This window comes from Cinclus cinclus, chromosome Z, assembly GCF_963662255.1.
Source record: "Cinclus cinclus chromosome Z, bCinCin1.1, whole genome shotgun sequence".
NCBI lineage: Eukaryota > Metazoa > Chordata > Aves > Passeriformes > Cinclidae > Cinclus > Cinclus cinclus.
In genome coordinates, this window is record NC_085084.1 from 73,518,563 (window position 1) to 73,541,013 (window position 22,451).

General features: G+C 38.0%; 2 protein-coding genes across 8 annotated transcripts in view; one reads left to right on the forward strand and one right to left on the reverse strand.

Annotated features, from left to right (window-relative positions):
- Positions 1-9,493, reverse strand: part of NIPBL (NIPBL cohesin loading factor) — a 133,833-nt gene extending 124,340 nt beyond the window's left edge. For all 7 annotated transcript variants that reach the window (XM_062512907.1, XM_062512903.1, XM_062512905.1 and 4 more), the window contains exon 1: positions 9,357-9,493. The gene's annotated coding sequence lies outside the window, so the exon portion shown is untranslated. The remainder of the gene's footprint in view (positions 1-9,356) is intronic.
- Positions 7,371-17,764, forward strand: LOC134057005 (uncharacterized). The gene is made up of 3 exons (XM_062513973.1): positions 7,371-7,514; positions 9,276-10,707; positions 15,507-17,764. Exons 1-2 carry the CDS (start codon positions 7,371-7,373, stop codon positions 10,344-10,346), a joined length of 1,215 nt encoding a protein of 404 aa, XP_062369957.1. The 3' UTR covers positions 10,347-10,707; positions 15,507-17,764.
- Positions 17,765-22,451: the final 4,687 nt, after the last annotated feature.

The following is a 22,451-nucleotide window of genomic DNA, read 5'->3' on the forward strand; positions in this document are numbered from 1 at the left end:
CCAATCTTCCTCCATCTTACAGGAGGAATCTGCTCTGGAAAAGAAATCAGAGGCTATTTGTAAGGCTGTAAGGTCTGTTGTACACGTGATACTTCAAGTCCATGTAAAAACAAAGAAAATACGAAAGAGGCTTCAGATCAGATAGCAGGAAACAGAAAAAAACCCCACTCTTGGGAATCTCACTCTATTTTTATTACCAATGGTAAATATTTCTGTGTTCCTTTTATCCTGCAGGCTCCAAAGCCTAATTTGAACAAGCACTGATTAGTCACAATTGCAACCAAAATTAACAAAATCTGTCCTACTACTACCATACAAATCATAATGCAAAAAAATGAGACAGGTAATTTAAAATTAAGGTTCTATACTTGTTCCAATTAGACTTCCAAAGATAATAAATACCAACTTCTTCATCTCAGTACTCAACTTATGTGATTACATACTACCCTCAAAAACATTTAAAAAATAAGCATTTGTGGAACTTGGTTGTGGAATTATATTATTCCAGTACAGACCACAGAAAAGCCTATGAGGAAATTAAGACTTCTGTCTCTGGAGCAGAGCTTCATGACACAAAACAATTCAGGCAAAAGGCTACACACTGAACACCAAAAAGAAATCAAAATGTTTAATAATAAAAGACAGGACTGAAAGCAATCTCAAGAGTTTATCCCCTTCCCCAAGGTGGAATCAACAATATCTAAGTATCTAAGACAAATACTTGGGCGACATTCATATAATATGTAGTATTAAAAAATAAAAAACAAACCAACTTTTAAAACTTATAAAAAAAATAAACAACAGTTCAACTTATTTTATACAATCAGTGAAATAGATATCCTTTTGTCAGTAAAAAAGGAATGACAGACTTGAGAGTACTACAATCCACTCACAAAGGTGGCACACATACCTACACAGGTAACCTGAACTATAGAATCTCCTCTTATTTGCTCTTACAATAAGTAGTCCACATTTCTGAGCTTTCTTTTTTCCTAAGTAATTTTTTCAGTTTAGGGAATAAAAAAAAAAAGAAAAGAAAAAAGGACAACTCAAACAATGAATTCCTCTGTGTGAAATAATGCTTCTTTGCCCAGCCAATCCTTGTTTTCTACTTCTGGCTTCTCAGGCAATTTCTTCTCCTTTCCCTCTCTGGTCTCTCTCAGAACACACTTCTCATCCATTCTCATCCCTGAACTACTTTCCTGGAATGTACAAGCAAATCCACAGTATCTTTTTGCCTTGGCTTCCTGATAAGGCTGTTTCACAGCTCTTCCTTTATCTTTCTTAAGGGATGCCCCACTAGCTCTTTTATCCAGTCACTACAGTTCAGTCATTATTTCATTAAACAATAGAATGAATCTGAGTTGGAAGGAACCTTAAAGGTCATCCTCCCTGCCATGGGTAAATGCACCTTCCACTAACCCCATCCAACCTGGCCTTGAACATCTCCTGGGAGGGGACAACATATTATTCTCTGAGCAACATATTAAGTGTCTCATCACTCTCACAGTAAAAAATTCCATCCTAAGACCTTGTTTAAACCTTCCTTCTGTCATGTTAAAGCCATTCCCTGCTGTCCCACCATTACATGCCCTTGTAAAAGATCCCTCTCCAGCTTTTGCGAAATGCCTCACTTAGGTATTGAAAGGTTCTATGAAGTCTCTCTCCAGAGCCTTCTTTTATTCAGGCTGAACAATCCCAGTTCTCTCAGGCAGTCTTCATTAAGAGTGCTGATCATCTTAAGGAGTGGCCCTGATCCTTAAGAACTTCAAAGCTCCTGCTTTCTCCTAATTCCCACCCTGTAAACTCTATTTCCACCCCATCCATATAAGTCCAGTCCACTGTTCTACTCCATATGCTCACCCTTCCTTCCACTTGCAATTTCACTTCTTGTCTTTTACACACTCAAATTAATCTGTACTGTGGATAAACAGAGAATAGACACCATAAAACTAAGAGTTTGTACATCTATCTCACTGCTTAGAACTTTTCAGGAAAGCTCTGTTGTGCACACGAAATTTTTCAACAATAGTGTCAACAATCAGGGAAGCCAGTTAATTTTTTTAGACACTAATAATTTGCCTAATTTTTGGAAAGCTTTTCAAATGGCAATAAAATGCATTCTTGATGTAAAAAGTCATCTCACAATGAAATTCTAAACTCCTTTTCCCAAAGAACAGCAGTGCTCCAATTGCTTGAAAAAAAGGTCAGGCATGATTTTTAAACTTTTTTTTCCTCTATCACAACCCCTAGAAGCCAGTGAACTATGTTCACTTCAAACACAATTTAGAGAATAACTAAATAAAGAGCATTCACACAACATGGAAGATTCTGGCCCAAATGACTGAAGTTTGGCAAAGTCAGAAGTAAACAAAAAAAAACACCAAAAACAAAACAAACAAACAATAAAAAAAAAACCAACAAACAAAAAAAAATACCCACAAGCCTTTAAATACTACATCAGTAATCAGGAAACTGAGAGGAGAACCAGTCCTACCTACATACAAGGAGAAACATGCATTCTTAAAGTCAGCTAGTAACTCTTGTTAAGCAATGCTTCAAAACCTTGTAACTGCCAAATTTTAACAGGACAAATGAAGTTGTGTTGTGTTACAGGTTATGCCTCAACATGAGTTTCTACAAGAAACTGCTAGGAAGAGCCAACTGTTACTGAGAATGCTAGCAGAAAATAAGTCCATTTTCCATGATTTGAAAAGAAGGGGAATAAAGGAAATTTAGCATCCACAAAGTAAAAAACAATTATATCACCTTAGTTTTAATAAACATATCACCAAGTGGATTTTAAATTTTCCCTTCATAAAAAAACAACAAAGTTTAAAAAAAGAAATCAAAGATTTTAGATTTTCACAAAGAACTCCCATACATTCTCAGCACAGTCTTACTAGAATCTCATCAAAACTTTTCCAGCTTTTTAGTCTACAAAAAAGCAGATATTTTCTACAGCAAATTTTTAAAGTCAGCTGCTATACAAAGCATCTGGTGAGGGCCCTACCCTCAATATCCAGAAAGCATAACTGAAGAAAAAGAGAAAGCAACATATCTGAATGGAAAATAACATTAAAGAAATGTGGACAGTCTTATTAAGTCATAAGACTTGAAAACAAAATTTCAGAGACAGAGTATTTGCAACTTCATCCTTTCTGAGGTCAACATAGAGGAAAGACAGTTCAAACATGAGAGAGACTACATTATCACAGACATATGTTTGTTATTCAGTGAGCTTGAGGTAAAAAAAAAAAGAAAAGGTTAGTACTACTAAAACAAGCATCAAAGTATAAAGAAATGTCAGAATTATGGACGCTTATATCTATATTTTAGTTCCTTGTGCATTGTGATAGTCATTGATTAAATTATCATGTATCATTGTTTATATGTCATGGAACACAAACTTACAAAATAAAAGGAGGTGCCTTAGGTGGAAGATAACACTTTCCTACTAAGGAATTTGAATGAAACAGAGTTAATAAAACTAATTCACTGAGAAATTTCACATTCAAGACATCTTTTGCCAAAAACTGACATGTATGAAAATCAACTCTTGAAAAAAATCAAAACAAACCAAGGAGAAACCTCCACAAACGTACTCTCACAGAAAACCTTCAGAAGTAATGACAGAAAGATACTAATAAGACTAAAGTGCTACTTATTCTGCCTGTTCCATAATGTACTCAGAGCCCCTGAGCCATGCTTTGAGCATGATTAAAAAAGCCATGGGGGGAAAAAAGAGTTCAAGAACTTCTGTGCCTGATACAATTATGCATTTGGGCCTAGACTTCCTACCTCCCCGAAGAAATTTTCTGGCTAGGAATGCACTTACTACACCTCAGAACAGCCTTGCTTCACTAACAGTCTTAGAGGAGCCTGACAACTGACTGACATCACAGTGGTCTGACCACTGGGTGAAGAGGTGGGCATTAAAGCACTCTACATTCAAGTGCAACAACTATTAAGTCAAGATGCCGAGTTTTACCCTCAAGAATCCCAACCCAATGCTTAGGATGCCTTCCGACAGAAACTAGCCATCATAGAGAGTAACAGTAATATTTTGTATCTCTGTGTTCAATATTGTAGCTACAACATTTAATTTCTTGGGGTTTGAGTTAACAATCTATCCTGTTCTCTCTTCAAACTTTAAGAGATAGATAGTAATTCTCTTTTTTTAGATTCTCACGACAGGAAGTTTGTTTTTTCCCAATTGTTGGCAGGATCAAAAGAGTTGAAATTTAATAGATGTTTAAAGCCTTCAATGAAAACCCATTCTATACTTCTTACAGATTCAGGAGGAGAAACAATGAGCCTAACAAGCTGAAGTTTAGAACACATATGACCAAAAATAAGGCCAACAAAAACAATTTTATGAACTTCCTAAGTGTTATAAAGTAACTTCAAAATTCTGAAGAGTAAAGCATGCCACAACAGATAAGATTTATAATATTTTAAAATGAACTATTTTGATTCAGTTTCAGTCTTTCATCAATAAAATTGATGAAATATTTTACAGATGTGCAAAACCAAAGCTCTCTGACATCTGCAAAGCACCTTTTTTTGAGATAACTCTACAAATTAAAACATGAAAACACTTTGTGTTCGTGAAGGACTGGGATGCACATAGCAGGCAATAAGGCTGCAGGTTACACACTGAATGAATGATAAGTATATAAACTAGGTTGTAAGAGTATAGTGGTCAGCTGGCATTTCCCATGCACTGCATGAGGCACTGAACTGAGGCTGCGAGGGCAGGGTTTAATAGTGTGGCACAGTTAAAAGCCCAGCTCCTCAGTCTGTTGTTTCCTTATAGGACTCCCTTATTTTGTAGCCAGGGCTTTCTGTCACTGCTCCTCTAAAACGCAGTGCGTGTCTGCACATACACACTGTTTCAAAAAAATCAAACCACAGCAATAAAATGAAAAATTTAATTATCTACTTACATAAAAATAATCTGAGATCTCTGATTACTTATACTTAAAACTGATACAAATAAAGGCCATAAAATTAACTTTTTCTAAAATTTTTTATGACTTCAACATAAAAACTGGCCTTGGATGTTTACATTCTTTTTGATTTATTTGTGTAGACCAGGTAATCACCTTAAAACATAGTATCAACAACCATATTCAATCTGACTGGAAACCGTTTTAGTTTCCACATACAGTTGGGCCAAAATACTTTCTTCCCTCCCTTTTGCTGGGGAGATTTTCCATGGGTAATCATAGGGACAGGAAATGAAATACAAATCACAATTCCTGCACAATCTCCTCAAATGCAATTTCCTTACTCTTGGAGTGTCATACATCTCAATGTAAAGCATTTCTTTCACACCTACTTTGGGGGTCAGGATCAGCTACTAAGAAGGATGTTCGCCATACAAAGAAAATGAAAATACAAGTGTAGATTAATTATATTTAGGACTTTGCAACTGTTAAACACTTTCTTAATTTCAAGAATACCTCCTTTTTATTATTAAAATGGATCGTTACTGTACAGAGTTATTAGCAACAACACACAGGTATAACCAATTTCAAGCGTTTCCTTGCAGGTATCTTTCTGCCATGGCATGATTATTACTGCTGATGTTTCAAAATCAGAAGCTAACCTAACCTGAACTACTCCTAATAAAGGTAAATGAAAAGTAAGAACAAAAATAACAGGTATAATACTGAAATTGCCATTCTTTCATGTTATATATACTTAGTGTTTTGAGATACATACTAAATAGCTACTCTAATACTGGATGACCCACCTCACACCTACCACTCAACAAATTCTAAGGCTACCACTATTCGTATTTTCCTTATTAATATGCCCATAGTTGTTATCCAAATTACACACATCCACACATCCATTAATATTACACACTCCTCCAACATAACTTCTAGAAATCATAAAGTTGTAAATTTGATTTCTTTCCTCGGTCTAGATATTAAGGATAGAAGTACAATTTTTTCTCTCTAGTTACAGTAATTATGCAGAAATTTCATATGTCCTGTGCAATTTTTATGAAATATTAATATAAATTGAATATTATCAGTTTAACATTTTTAATGTAATAGACATAAAAGTCCAGTTGCCAGTGAACATATAAACATAGGAATAGGGTCTCTAGCTCAAAACAATTCATTTTTTCACCTAGTATCCTCCAAAATATAGTTTTTTTATACTGTAGAGGGCCATATACATGAAACACTTAGGATTAAAGTTGTATTACCTTAATAATCACACTAACACAACAGCACAAACAAACAAAAAGCTTCTGTCCTAAGGAAATCACTATCTATGGACTTGATTCTACAAGAAGAGTTGTATGAACATTTATGCACATGGAGTCTCAAGCATAAGGTATCATGGGGTACCTGTGCTCTTAAGCAGAATAAGGATTTTTCAAAAGTGCTTAGGTATGTAATGCTCCTTCTCTGATCTATCTGCTGCTTCTAAGTCAAAACTTAAACATTGCAAATTTTTTAAAAAACTATTATTTTACTGTCTTGATTTTTAAATAGTATAAAAACAGCTTGAATCAACAGCAAAAGACTTCAGGAAGAGATTTTTGTTGGAATAACTTTAAGTAAAATATTCAAGAAGTTGTGAGAAAAAACCAACCTGTACAGAAAGAGTAAATTCAAAATGTACAAAGCAGGCAAAAGTTAAAAAAGTTAAAATTAAATGCAAAAAGAAGCATTTTCCTCTTTTTGATAAAATAATATTTACAACTAACTTCTTGAGAATAATTAATTTTGTATTTCTAGAGCATCAAAATAAACACATTGTCCTTAAACAGCTAGCTGTTGTTATAAACACTGGACTAGCAGAAGCTTCTAACATCAAGGAAAAAGTACAAAAGTGCCACAGACCTGCTTCACACATGAACACATACACATTCTTAAATATGCTAAAACATGAAACCCAAAAGAAGTATAAGTCCTCTTATAAATATTTCACCTTTAAATATTTCTGAAAAACTATATAAACTGCGATCAAGCAACTAATTCAAGATTAACCACATATGGCTCATAAGAATAAACCCAAAAAAACTAATTACAAATAAAAATAGGCAACATCTTAAATTTCTCATCATAAATACACGTATTTTTCATTCCAGAAAAGTGCATCCGCTCCAATTAAAAAAAAAAAAAAAGTGCTGTAAACACAACCACACAACCCTGGCAAGATAAACTTGACAGGAACTATGTAACTACAGCAGCTCATTTCCTGCTCATATCTAGAATATTTAAAGCAAACCTCCTTAAATGAAAAATCAGTCAGAAAAGTTCACTACTGTTAGCTTAACAAACACATTCTTCTTAGAACGGCAGCTGCCTGAAACAGAGACGAAAGAAACGCTAGGGTCTGTAATGTCGCTTCCTGATGATGAAAACTACCCAAGAACTACAACTACTTCTGCACAGTCCTTTCTTTCCTGTGAAGCAGAGTTACACTCGGTCTCCACGCACACTACGGGGCAAAAGCGAACAGCAATTCCGCTGTTACACACTGAGGTGGGGACAGTTAGAGACGACTAGTGGTTCCCTCTGCATTTCACAAAGTTTAAAAATAAAAAAACTGCTTTTTCGAACTGTAAATGGTTCCTCTCCACGCACGTAGGCCTGAGGCCCTGTTGCAAACAGTGTCTAACAGGACCAGGCAGCACAAAGACAGGAATGGGAGATTAGTGGGAGGAAGGGAGGCCGGGATTGGGGCTCAGCAGGATCTTCTGGCTTTTTAAAATTCAAACTGCTCCCTGACCAATACAAATCACGGACACGCTACTGACTACTACACGGATTTACAGCATTAAAAACACGCCTTCTACGTGACAGCTATATTAACTTCATCCTTTTAAACATGTATCAGGGCATGCGGCAGACACAGTTTAATTTACAAGACTCTGAACACAATGCACCAGAAAGTTACTCTATTAGATACAATAACCACACATTATAACAACAAATCTACCTGGACAACTAAAAAACCTGCTGAAAATTTAACAAATTACATAATATCAATAATCGTTTGCCTCTAACAAAATTCCTTTCTACAAGGATGAAAACTTTGAATCTTAAAACTTCCTGCAACTATGTAATTTCTGTAAAAGTATTTTTATTATTTCACAGGGTGTTTGTTTAAACGTGCCTGAGTTTTTAGCAACACTTACAACTCTACTGCTTATAAGTCCAAGATTTACTTTGTTGTAAATCAGCTACCATTTACTTATAAAGAGACTAATAAACAGTCATTTTCAAAACACATTTGACCTGTAAAAATGACACCTAATTACATATTCAAACATCATTCACACAAACAGCCAATAACAACCTCAGGATCTCAAAGTTATATAGCCTGGCAAGAAAAGATGACACTTTTTAAGCACTGCTCACATTTCACTTAAATAAATTTACATTTGATTCTCAAGTACTTTGGTTAAGGTCTCTTCTTCACTTTGGTCCCTTAAATGTCATAAATAAGGCACTTTACACATGATGCCTTGCCTGTTTTCCATTTGTTAGAAGCAGAAAATTGTATTTTTTCTTTTAACATATATTCGTGTAATTTATACAGCACACAGACACCAAAATTGTGTAGAGTACATGATACAATATGCTTGCCTATCTGTATTTCTTGGGTCTGCAGGTGTCTGTGTTGTGTCAATCATCCTTCAAGCACTATTTTATGCTATAAATATACTAAGTCATTGACATACCGATCAATAATGTTATTTAGAAATGAAATGTCTGCAAATTATAAAACCAAAAGCATTCAAACTTTTGAATGTTCAGAGCACACTTCCTTACAAGAATAAGGTAAGAGCAAAGAGAAGAGGCATTTTTGTTCCTGAGTATTTACATTGTCTCTCCTCCCCTATGCCTCCACTTAGTCCTGGCCCATTTTAGAGGGCTGTCTGCGCTGGGACCCTCCTTCCTTGCCCTAGGTGAAGTTGTAAATATGGCAAAGGATCAGTGCACATTTGCGACTAATTGTATTGTTTCCTCCTCCTCCTCCTCCTCCTCCTCCTGCTCTTTTCGGGTTGAGGCCTGTCAGTGAGCAGCCGCTTCGCCTTTCTAATCCCCGAGCTGGAGTAAAGGCGCTGGCCGGCGGGCCTGCGCCCTCCGCCGGGCCTGGGCCTCCCGGCAGCCTGGCACGAACCAACCTCCTCCGCCAGACCCGACCGAACAGGAAAGGGGGCTGCGAAATAAACACCTCCGGTTGCCACTAACTCCCATCTACCCCGGATAACAGCTAATCCCCTCTGCTCCCGGCAGTGCTGGGCCGCTGGGCTGAGAGGCCCGGCCCGCTGCTGGAGAGGGCAGGGAGGGGAAGGGGAGACAAGGAGGGGGGATTACCTGAGCAAATTGGCGTCTGAATCCAACGAGAATCCGAGAGAGGGGGAGAGAAATCCGCCCCCCTCCCTCCTCAGAGGAGCCGCCGCCGCCGCTGGGCCGCCGCCGCCGCCGCCGAGAAGGAGGAGGAGGGGAGATAATATAACAACAATAATCCGGGCCGGGAGGGGGGCTGGCTCCTCTTCCGTCTCCTCCTCAGTGCAGCGAACATGTAGAGCCGGGGGGTGTGCGGCCGAGGCAAATCCCTTCCCCCCGAGCCTGCTTCACAACATCAACACGGGCCGGGCCGCGCCACGCCGAACCGGTTCCGAGCCGCGCTCCGAGCCGGGGAGAGCGGAGGGTGGCCGAGGGGCAGCGCTGCCAAGGGGCCGCCGCCGCCGCCGCCGCTCCCTCCGAGAGTGCGAGGGCAGGAGGGCGGGGAGGAGCGGCTTGGGCACGGTGAGTCGGTACCGAGCGGGGGGGCAGGGGGAGAGAAGGGCGAGGAGAAGGAGGAGGGGGAAGGATCCTGTGTGTGTCTCTCTCGCTCCCTCTCAGAACAAAATGCCGACCGGAAGTGCAGCGGCAGGAATGACTCCCTCCACCGGCGCCAAACACCAGCAACCTCCCCCTTCCCTCCACTGCCTCCTCCTCGCCCGGTCGCTCCCTCGCTCCACCAGCGCCGCTTCCGCCGCTGCAGCTGGAGGGGATCCCTTACCTCGCCTCTCCCGACACAGCCTCGCCTGTGTAGCTCCTCTCCCTTCCATACCCCTCCGGCTGCTGCACGACTTTCTTATTTTTCTTTTTTTGTTTCCCTCCTCCCCCCGCCTTTTGGTGCGAGGAACGAGACCGAAGTTTACGCTTAAGCCTGCGCTGAGGATTTATGAAGGGACCGCTGGAAAAAGAATACACGTTTTGGTGTTTATTTTTTTGTTCTCTCTAAGCATGGTGGTAAGGACGAGGAGGAGGACTGCAAAATGCTGCCTCGCAGGAGGCAGACCAGGAAAGGGGCCTTAAACTGAACCCTCAAAGGCAGCACCCCTGCGGGTGGGACACTCGCTGGAGTTACTGTCGTCGCTCATGCCCTTTCCCTGTGGATGTGAAAGGCCGCGCCGCAGGAACCGAAACACCCGCTGCTCAAAGCATTGCCGGGGCGAGGGATTTCCAGATGGACATACGGAACGGGAGTGGCTTTCAAAAACGGGCTCTTTGGACAAGCACTGGGGAAAATACTGATGTTCAGGTGAAATGGCCTTCGCTGGAGGCTGAGGCTCTACCGCCACCAGATTTACTGGAAATATTTTAATTGTTTTTGTGAAGGAGCGTTTGGAGAAAGAGCATGTCCTAATCTGAAAGATTTTGGTGTTCCTCTGCACAGGTAAAACTGAATAATCATAGCACAGGATCATAATGGAGAAGCATTTATATTCCATGAATTAACTATATCTTTTAGTACTCACTTAATGTCGTTTTGCTGCTCAGTACTTTGACAAAATCCTTTCATTTCTAGAGGAAGCACTGCTTGTCTGTCGACTTCAGGAATCAGCTGGACACAGCTGTAAATACCCTGTGACATATAAACACACCCTTTCAGCTCTGGATGAATGTTATTTGCACAAAGGGATAAAATCTTGCACCACTGCACCTGGATCTCTCCAATGCTTAGGATTTTTTAAATAGTGCTCTGTCTTGAAAACGGATTTCAAATGTCTCTCTTAACCTTAAACTACTAAAAAATTCGTAATTTTGGATGAACCAAAGTTTATAAGTGTATGTGTTTTTGTTTAAAGATACGGAAATGAAGACAGCACGGGAAAATACGGTAATTCAGTAGTGGAAATACTGTTATCTAATGGTACATATTAACAGAGACAGAGTTAACTGGGTTCTGAAAAAAATATATTACAGACCTTTGTTCCAAGTTAATATAAAAGGTTCCAATCCTATGATCGTTTATGCATTTATAACTTGAAGTTATCAATTTGAAATAAAGGGAAATAATTAATGTTGCAAATGAAGTGCGTCCTTAAGTCTTTGCACTTAATTTAATACATTGCAACTCTGTCACTCAAGGGGGAAACTATTTACGTTCTCATAATTTAATGAACTACCTATCTGGAGTTCACCTGCCATATATATATGAACTTATATATCTATGATTTCTCAGGAAAATGTAATTCTAAAATTACGGGAATACTATTTCAATCTTTTCCTAAGTGATTGTTAGCTATTCATGTTGATTGAGTCTTCCTGTGATTTTAGTAATCTGTTTAAATAATTATTTTTTCTTAGTTAGTGAATTAATATGTAAATAAAATACAGAACATTTAAATTCTAATTTTCAAATGCCAAATATGTTTTAGACTTTACAAACATCATGGTCAAATACAACACCTATTTGATTACGGTTTCAGTGAGAATATCACTAGACATTTAATCCTTTTAAAATACCATTCAGCTAAAAGAACTTCTAGAAATGGCTGTTTTACTTTAGTGCTATGGCAATTACCTGCACAAGAGAACAACTAATTTAAACCATTAGTTCTTTTAGAAGGTTATGTGTAACACACATGGGCAAATCAGGATTTTACTTTCCTTAAGGGAAATTAAATATTTTTACACCACATTTTAAAATGAAAGATCGAATTCTTTGGCTGTATTCAGACAAGTGGTTCCTTGTACTCTGCTTCAAAAGCTCACTCACGGCAATCTGTTGCAGAACTATTCCTAAAAAGCACTTCAGTATGCAGAAGGTTCATGTCATTATGCCTAAAATGACCAGAAAAGTGATAAATCAAGTATTTCAGATCACCTGACAACTACTGCAAAAGCCTTTAAACCTTATTTCTGTTCCAGGCCTTAGTCATGGGGTGGGGATAGCCCTAATCTGTATGGGAGGAGCTATGCAGCCATGCAACCATGACTGTAGCACACTAAGGAGCATACACTCCACGAACAAAGCTGGTCGCAGTGTGGAGAAGGGCAGAGCTCTCTGAATTCCCCTGACAAATCCACACCTATGTAGTCCAGACGATTAACGGCAAGTTTCAGGGTAAAGCTTTAGCACATAATCCTGCTCCCTTTGATGCAAAAGGCGAATGCATCTTTTGCCCAAAACAAACGACTGAGTTCCCATAAATTTAAGCTATTTATACATTCTGATACTTTCAGGCTCGTTTCTTGTTCTTCAAAGTGAATCTTAATTCAAAAGGCAGGAATTAAAGATCTTAATGTAGAGAGTACTCGAGCAATTTTCACAAAATACGTGGAAAGCTTAGGTATGCTTCTTCCAACTGTTTACAACTGCTGCCGCTATGTACTGAGATAAGCTTTAAAAAATGCAAAGATAATATTTGTGAGTACAATGCTGAAAGCAGAGAAGGGACCTCTTTGCCCTCTGATGTTCACTTTCTTCACTGCTACATATCATTATTCAGCTTCATAAATTATGGACAGCATATAATACTGGAGTAAAAATACACCTGGCACCAATATTTTCTTAGATATGACTGTTGTAATTTGATTTTTTTCCGTAACATGAAAAATGCATTGTTTTTTTACCAGTTTTGTCTCTTTAAGGGCAGTATAACATTCAGGTACCTGTCATTTTAAGTTTTTATGTGATGCATAAACACTGCATTCTGCTTACCTCTTAGTAATTTACAGGTATGTATATTACCCATATTACAGTATATGTATTTCTAGGTAGATTTTAAAAATAATTAGGATGTGTCAGTAAAATATTTTTTAAATTATGACTGCATATTTTATATACTCTCTCAATAATTGAAAAGAACTTTCCTATAAAAAGAGGGAGCTTGTTATCTTAATACAGTAACAAAATCATTAGCTATCATCCAAATTTAAGTACTCCAATTATTTAGAATCTGGTGTTAAGGCTGTACCACACAATGATTATGAAGAATTTAATAATGTATTCTGTATGACAAGTCATACAAGGTTATGTTCTTTGCATTGCCTTTAGTTCACATAAACAAATAATAGCACCATGTAACTAATTGACTGGAAAATATTCACTGTGGAAAGTAAGCAACCTAAATATGAAACTTTCAATGGTACAAGTTAAATAAAAAGCCAAAGGAGCCTGTAGACTGAGGAGTCAAATATTTATATGGTTACTTGGTTTAAGTTTACAACTTCATGGAGACGACTGATTTTTATTTATTTTTCCTGGTAAGCCAGATGGAGGAAATATTTTTTCCTTCTTCTAATTATTTGGCTTAATTGACTAACAAGAATTTAATGTTAAATTAAATGGTACTTTTTCATTCTAAGTGACAAACTTGCATTGTCTCTACTGTGTTAGGAATGAGCTTCTGTTTGTACACAATACGAATTCTATGGCAGGCATATATATTAAAATGTATAATATTGTTTGTATGGAGAAAAAATGACAGAAGACAAGTCTGGTACTTTGATTTGAATGTTAAAGTAAACTCTTGATTATGCAAAGCAATAGAGATTCTGAGCAAAGTTAAAATAAAGACAGTTAAAACATGTAATTTAGAGTATAGAACATACATAATAATAAGACATTATATAATTGAAAAAAGGCCAGTAATAGACAAGTGGACTGTCCCAGAATTGTTACATCAGGGCCATAAAAACAGACCTAATAACAATTGATTTTTTAGGGAAGATAAATGATCAGCTAAAGACTGTACTTGAAGATAATCTGAAATCTGGCAAACAATGTTTTTTAGGCTCTTTTCTCACCATTGCTGAACTTCAGAAAGCAAGCAGGTATCAGGAATGAGTGATTTATCTTTTTTTTGTCTTATTTTGAGCATTATATAACTATCCTCTTAATTGTCTTGATTTGTCCAGGCACTGGGAAAACAACTTACTGTCATGTTGGTCACATAAGAAATATTATTCAATTCCCTACAAGACTGTTGTTGAGGCCCACCATGGGAAATTTTAAGACAGAAATATAAAAACATTCAGGCATTTTTTTTTTTCTCCACTTATTAAGAAATAAAGATAAATCAATACAGAATTTCACAGGCCAGCAAATAAATGTGGACATTCTTCTTCTGGCAAAAGAGAAGTTAAAAATTTGCCTTAAGGGCTGTTGTATTCAGCTGAGAGTCATACTTGTATGCATTAAAAAAAAATGAGAATATCATAACATGCCTTGCCATTCAATTTTTAATCAACTTGCCAAAAAAGAGTATTTTAGACAGATACATGCTTATCTATATAATGTATGTTTAAAAAAGCCTCTTGGGCTCAGGCCTTTAAAAACTGCTTCCTTGGAAGAGAAAACTTTCCTGTTCTTCAGAAGTGTTAACTATCCTCAGCCAAAACATGACATGACTACATATAAATATCAGGTTAACATGCCTGGTACTGTTCTCTAGCATTGGAGCTTGTGGCCATATAATTCCAAGTTTGACAAACATTTCATGTTCAACACTTCTATTCCAAGCAGAATAGTCACATGTATGTTTTGCCCATTGGGAATGGTGCATGACTAACACTAATGCCTAAAATGTGCACAGAAATTGTTCGGGAAAGTGCAAGCTGGCATACTTTGAGCTTGTGCCAAGGTCTGTTCAAACACTTTAATATGCAACTTTTAGACAGATTATTTACACTGTCCATGCATGTTCCATTTATGTTACATTTTAGAGACACACCTAAAGCAATGTTCTCAAAGTGATTTGCCAAAAGGAAGGTAAGAAAAAACTGTGGTTCCCTATCTAGGGATAAATCACATTCACATTTCTAATTATTTCTTTATTCAAGCAGTTAATGACCTTATATTTATCCAGATACCTGATAAAAGAAAGTTAGATATTTGTTCATATGAAGACATTTTAAAAAGTCCTACAGAGTGTCTAAACCAGACTTCTAACCTGTAGCAGATGTTGTTTTTGGTTTAGACATCCTGTGGCCTTCATGAAAGGATGTTACAGTGAGATGGGGAAGAGAAAACATAGCACAATAAAATGAAACAAGAGCAAGTAACATTTGCACTCCTTTGGGTCATGGCTATCAACATCAATTTGTAATGAAAATTACTTCTGAAGTGTAATTTATTGATTTTAAAGGTAATAATAGCAAAAGAAAACATCATCTATTATTTTCTGAATGCTGAGTATTCTATTTATAACTTTTATTTTCTTTTTCCCTTTTTTTTTTTTAATGTAGCTGGACATGTGGTGGAAATTTGCTTCTCAGCACAGCCACAGGACAAATAGCAGTGCATCTACTTTGTCAGGACTTTAGAAGATGTGTGGGTGCACCATTAGTGAACCAGGAAGCATTATAAATTTGTCACTGATTTAATTTCACACAGACTTGCAGTACTGTGCATTCTGAAGCACAAAGCCTTTTCAAAACTTTTGTTTAAACTTTTGACAGGGACAATAACTGCTCCAGTAAACTGAGCTGTTGACCTGGAGAAGCTCAAATTAAATACAAATAAATGTCTCTGGCTAGATGATGAAACTTTAAAATCACATCAAAATGATCTATTTATGAAAAATGTCCTTTTCTGGATCCGATATACTTAAATTCCCATTTTAGATGTTCACATTCCTGTATTTATCTTCCCACTATTTTAAAATACATGGTCAGCTTCCTTAAGTTTCGTAAATGTAATTCATCTTATAGAAGAAACACACCATAGAAAATTTTTGCCTCAGAGGTATACATTTGGAAATAACACACTATTAAAACTTAAAGCTTATACATAAGTGGAAATAATTTTAAAATCATGATGATAATGAAAGACAACTAGTGTGCACAGCATTGTTAATTTGTAGTTCTCAATTATTATTGTACATTTTGTAGGTTTGCCAACTTTTTCTCTTTTTCTACTGTTGATTGCATTCCAGTGCAAGTACTCATATGTAAAATGATAGAGTGACTCTCCCGAAGAGGCTGTTATCTGTACACATGTGCTATTGCTAGTATGTTTTCCATGCTGGGTTCAATTTATTAACATGGTCTTATTAATTTATTATCCTTAAAATTGCTGTTAGATAAAACATACTAGAGCTAATTGTCATACAGTGCTCTTCAACATCACTGTAAGAAGTAGTTTAACTTTCTGGGAAAAAAAGAACCAGTTTCCACAAGAACATGGGTGTATGTCACCGCCAAAAACAAAGACACATGTGGTTGTCACATGTTTTGTTGGATATTTGAGGATAGGTGTGTTTCAGACAAAGAGATGTAAAATGCCATAGAACCAGATGCAGAGAAGATACAGAAACCCATACAGTGCTGTGCAGTTACTGGGAATGTAGCTGTAAGAAAAGCAGAGCAGGAGAGATTCAAGATGACTATCTGCCAAAAAGGAGCTGAGACTTTGAGTGAAACGTTGACATGGTTTCATAGGAAAAGAATGTACACACAATCTTTATAAACAGAGTGCATCAAAACATCTGATGCCATCTATTTTCTTGACCAGAGACACTGCACTAATCGAGTCAAATTAAGAATACATTGCCAATTTTAAAGACAGTTGCCTTCTAAATAGATCCATAAAATACAATAACCTGGCAGCATTCAAAATATGCCATTCCTGTCAGGCAAATATGTGCATGTGCACCACAAAATACCCTATATACTTTCATTCACTAGACTTTTCCCCTAAACTTACTCATTACTTTCATACCTTCTATTGTTGTTTGTCCTAATTTCCAGACGTTTTTTTGTTTGTTTGTTTATTCCAGGCTATACTAGTGATTACTCTCCTCTGGTTAAAGTGCTTTTTTCCTCCTGCATTTCCTTGGGCAATGTTTATCTTTTCTCTGCCATTAGGCTGTGCTTCCCCTAATGTTTTGGACTGTTTCCTTCTTACTTGCTCCCAAAGGTTAGAGGCAGCATATAAAAGCCTATACTTTCTTTATTTTTCTATTTTGATTTTTCTCCATTGGCAAAATAATCCATGATGTTAATCTCTATCTGCTCCACTTAAAGAATCACTGGCTTAAAAAGAGGATATCTCTATAAAAAAATGATCGTACTGGGTTTGTTTTTTTCTTAGAAATCATGTTTACATAATAGCCCAATGGCCAGAGAAGCAAAAGAAGAGTACACTGTAAGAGTAGAAAGTGAATTATAAACTGACTTTGGTGAGTGTGCAATTTTAATACTGTAGAAAAGGAATTTGTGATTGAATTATGTTTAGATAAAAAGTTCAGTTAAATAAGGGATGATCTGCTGGCAAAGAGAATATTTGCAAAAGCCATGCTATAAATTTGTTTAAATTATAAGATAGCACAGAAAGTACTTACATGAAAAAACTGTTATAAGTATGCAGAGCTGAAAATAGGATCTTTCCTTTTTAAATTTTTTTCAGACCAAATTTCATTTAGATTATTGTCTCAATGTGAGTGAACTGTCTAAATTGTGAGTGCAATTTTTTAAAATTAAAAACCTGTAGATGTTTTGCTGTATTTATGATTGTCTGTAAATAACTTTACACTCTGCTAAATTTGAAAGTTGTCTTATAAGGTTTAGAAATACTGAAGTTGAGTCCAGCCTAGGGGCATGCCGAGTAGAGTTGTTATCCATGTCTGAGTATTCCTTAAGAATTAAATTTCATGAAAAATTGATCATCTAAAAATTAGTGTTAGATGTTCAGGGAGTTTGTTTTGGTTTCATAAAGATTCATGAAAGTAAATACAGGTTTTTTTCTAGTCCATCTGAATTCTGAATGGAAAGTGTGTTTTATTTTACAGTTAGTCATGATATCCTTATTGTCTCCTTATTTTTTACATCTTCTCATAAATACCATCTAGAATTTAAAAAGTGAGGAAAAATCCTTGGTATTCTTTTACTGTTGATGATTGACTCAAAAATATAACATGGCCCTCAGGGGAAGGAGTGTCACATGCATGTCTGAAAGCCTGGCTGTGAGGCTTTGTTACATTATGATGGACATTGTGTTACACATCATTCCTGTGACCTTCATGGTGTTATGAAGTTAGTATAAAACTTTGTAACAGCTGAACATTCAAGATCTACCAAACTGATTAACTTTAGCAGCTACACCTTCTTCCTCCTTCTCAGTCCTTTAATAATATTCCCTCCCAACAATAAAATTGTGTATATTTAAATGAAGATTTTCTTACCAGGCCACTACCAGCTTTACCCTCTTCTAAAAGCAGTTCAGAGATGTCTATATGAGACTTCTTTATGGCTGGTTTTCTTCACATGTAATAGATATAATCTGTCCAGTTCCCAAAAATTTCATTCAAAATGCTATTTACTGCTGTCAAAAGACCTGAAATAGAAAATTTCACATGTAATTTCAGGGAAGTTATAGAGCTGTAATAACCTGGCTATAGGTATACAACTACTTGTTTAGATAGCTGTGGAATATTTAATTATTGCTCCTAGGAATACTGGGGAGGAGGCATCTGCAGAAATGTACATGTGCCAAGCAAAAAATTTACAGTACTATTAATCCAATAGGTTTTCTCCAGCATATACACTTCCCTTTGATTGTAAAAGCATATTACAAGTTTTTAATTAAATGCTGGTTTTGGTAATAGAGCTCAGGAAAGGTTCTGGATTGCTAATCATGGAGCTCAGGAAAGGTTCTCGATTGCTAATCTAGTGTACTGAGATCCTAATTTAGCCACAAAAAAGAAAAAAAAGCCAAACAAAAACAAACACACACACACACACACACACACAAACCAACCAAACAAACAAACAAAAAAACCAGTGCAGGAGTAATGATTAAAGCACACTTCCCGGTGCTGTTTCACTGTTGCACTCCAGAGGGACCTAGGTTATAATGTAGTTCAATCTCTCATACATTTCTCTGAAATACGTGGATTCTCCATCCATACTGGGTTGTTACCAGTGTATGACTGAAACAATACTGCTCAGCTGGTACTGTAGAATAATTAGGCAGACAAGAAATCTTTTTATAAATAATACAGAAGAAAATATGCTACAAAAATTAATTTGGCTCTTCGAAGATAATGCCCCTCCTATTCCCTCATTGTAAACTCTAGATTTGTTAATACTCTGTGGTTTTGATCTACTTTTAAGTTTCAGAGTTTCTCAAAGGAAGTGGGATTGGTATTTCGTAGTTGCCTGGGAAGCACTGCCCATGCTTTTGATTCCACAGAAATATTTTTAGTATGATGGAAAGCTATCACTAATAGCTGCTTTTAAACCAGCTCCTTTGTAAGACTTGAAGCACCCTCAGTTTCGTTCTGTCAAGGCGCAGACCTAAGAACCCAGTTCCTCACTTCCTTAATTCTTACCGTTAACAACGAAAAGAAAAAAAAAAAAAAAAAAAAAAAAAAAAAGCGATTTTTTTCCCCTATACTGACATATTAAATCGATCCTAAAGAACACAATGTCTGTAAGTCACTCCTGAACACTGGTGTGAGCAGATGTCCGAGGACGCCTTCCGCCTGTTCCCGAACTGCCCGGGGCGGATCTCAGCCCCGGCTTTCCAGCACTGCCTGTGAAATCCGGCCGAGCTACTCGAGTTAATGCTCAGGACTCCCAGACCTGTTTGGCACACCTCTTCCGCTGGGCTCGGCCAGCAAGGCGACCGGTTCTATCATTATTGGAACTAAAGAAAGCCACTGACCCCCTGACTGGGCAGCACCCCGGGCTGCCCCGGCCGCTTCCCGCGCCTTTGTCACCTCAGAACCCTCCTGCCGTCACCGCTTCCCTGCCCGCCCTTCCTCCTTTCCTCCCAGTCTCGCTTAGGCAAACGAGGCCTGTTACAAGCAGACAGTGAATAGGAAAACTCTAGCGATGCTAAAAGGAGAAACTAAAGTGTATCTAAAACTCCTAAAGCGCCCTGGGAACCCCAAACACGCTACCGGGGCGCCGCCTCCCCTCCTCCCTCAGACCTGGCTGAGCGCAACTTGCTCACGCAGGAGAAAAGGTAGAGGTGCCCTCAGGATTTTACCTCAGGTTCATCTGTTTTAACCCACATACCTGCTTCTCATGCTTTATAAAGACTGCTTATAGATTTCCTTTTCGATTCTTAACATTATCTGATAGCGAATAATTAGCAATGTGTAAGCGGGTCCCCCTTCTCGAGGCAATGGAACTGTCCGCCGAGTTCCAGGCGCCGAGGCTCCGTGTTTAACCCCTTCCCTGCCCATCCCAAAGATTCTGCCTGACGGGAGGCGGGGTGGGATCCTGCCTCGCGGTCTGCTGCGCTGGAGCACCGCGGGCAGGCCAGGGAAGTGAAACACATTTCACACAGCTGGTGTGAAGTGGGGGCAGCGACCTCCCACCCGCAAAACGGCCTCAAATGCCATCTGATAAAATCATCCAACATGTCTTCTTCGTAGTGCTGTGGAAACGTGTGACAGTGTTTAAATAGTGATTGGGTAAACTGGGGGGGGTGGGGGGGAGGGGGGGATGCTGTCATTTTTGTTTGCTTGTTTGTTTGTTTTTATGATTCCCATTGGAGAATTGTGCAGACCAGACCCTACCTGTTCGCCAGGTGAGCAATGTCCGCATCCCTGCAGACGGAGCATCGTCCTGGCTCTGCCGGAGCGGCTGCTCTCCTCAGGTGGGCTCAGTCATATACGGGAAATCACGCTATGAAAAGCCCTTGTCCATAAAGGAGGCAGGGGAGCCTTGCAACTTTCATAATGGGAGAGAGTCCACTGTGGCACATGCCCATGCGGTTTTCTCTCTCGTGGTTTTAGAGGATGAAGCCTCCTTTTGTCCTGAACTCCCGGCCACATGTTGCTCTCTTCCTTTCCCCATCGGCTGAGAAACTAGGAAGGTACAGCCTTCCCGAACTTTTTACCCCAAAGTTCGGAAGTTGAGGCTTGTGCAGACCCTTGCCTGTTTCAGTAGTCAGGCTGGCTGGGCTCTGTAACAAACCTGCGGCTTGAGGTCAGGAGGGATATTAAGAACCATTTCAAAGATGTTAACACCCATTCCTTCACCCATAGTTTGTAAAGACAATATCTTAGCACATACCTTTCCTACCAATCACCTCTCAGAAACTCTTCAGCAATAATTGGAGAAGTTATGTGTCCTGACCCTGAGAGCTGGGGTCACAACCTGCCTTTCCCAATTTAGGCACTTAAATGTCTAGGGTAAGATGGTATGGGTTTTTGACACAGTCTTTCCCAACTGCAGTTGCTGAGAGATTAAAGAAAATTTAAATTTTTATACTTACTTTTTAAAATTGTATAATGCAAAGGGTCATTTAGCTGAAATGTCCGAGTTTTGTCTTTTTATTACTATTCCTTATTTCTCTGTTCCTGCTTCTCCTTAACTTCAAGTGGCAATTTAATCCCTCAAAAACTTTTTGTTAAACAAAATAAAACATGTAAAAACCCCTATCATCTTTTTCTCAATTTTTGTCTCTTCAGATTATTGCTGTATTAAATACCAGAAACTCCATTTCCCCACCTCACATTATCTCCTAGGGCCACAGTACTGGATCCCTATAGTGTTTACACTGATGTTAATGCCTACAATTAATATTTTCTTTTCAGTACCTTCCATCTTTGAACAAATTTTCCAGGTCAATATTCCTTCTTAGAAGCATGCCGACTCTTTTCCTTTCTCTTTTATTCTCTGATTCTGACAGGATAATGGCCTGAACCATATTGAACTGTATAGCAAGAGCCAAATGGCAAGAGCAACATTTTTTAACAAGGGAAGGAATATAGCTTAAAGTAAATGTAGGAGGAAATTGGTAATTTTACTCCAAATCATTAAAGTTAATCCAAGTTATTAATTATTAGGCCTGCATTGGTAGCTAGGAACATGTGGAAAGACTTCAGGAAGAAAAACTTCTGCAAGTTGCATGAGTGCAGGAGAGCTTTTTCTAGAAGCCTCCCAAGTGATATAAATGGATCTAGAAATCTGAGTTCCTTGTCTGCTTAAGGCCAAGCAAGGTGAGTTACTTGTGCTGGTGTCTGACAAATCGTATATAGTGGTATCATATTTAAATTTATTGCAGCTGCATAACTTCTTGTGTTTTGAAAGTGTTTTGCACTTTCACTTTATGTTTCAACATCAGGCCTGGCTATCTAATCTAGAAAGCACACATGGTGTACAGCTGCAAACATGGTCTTCAAAAGTGAAAGGAGAAGGAAAACTCATTTTGCAAAATAACAACAAAATGCAAGA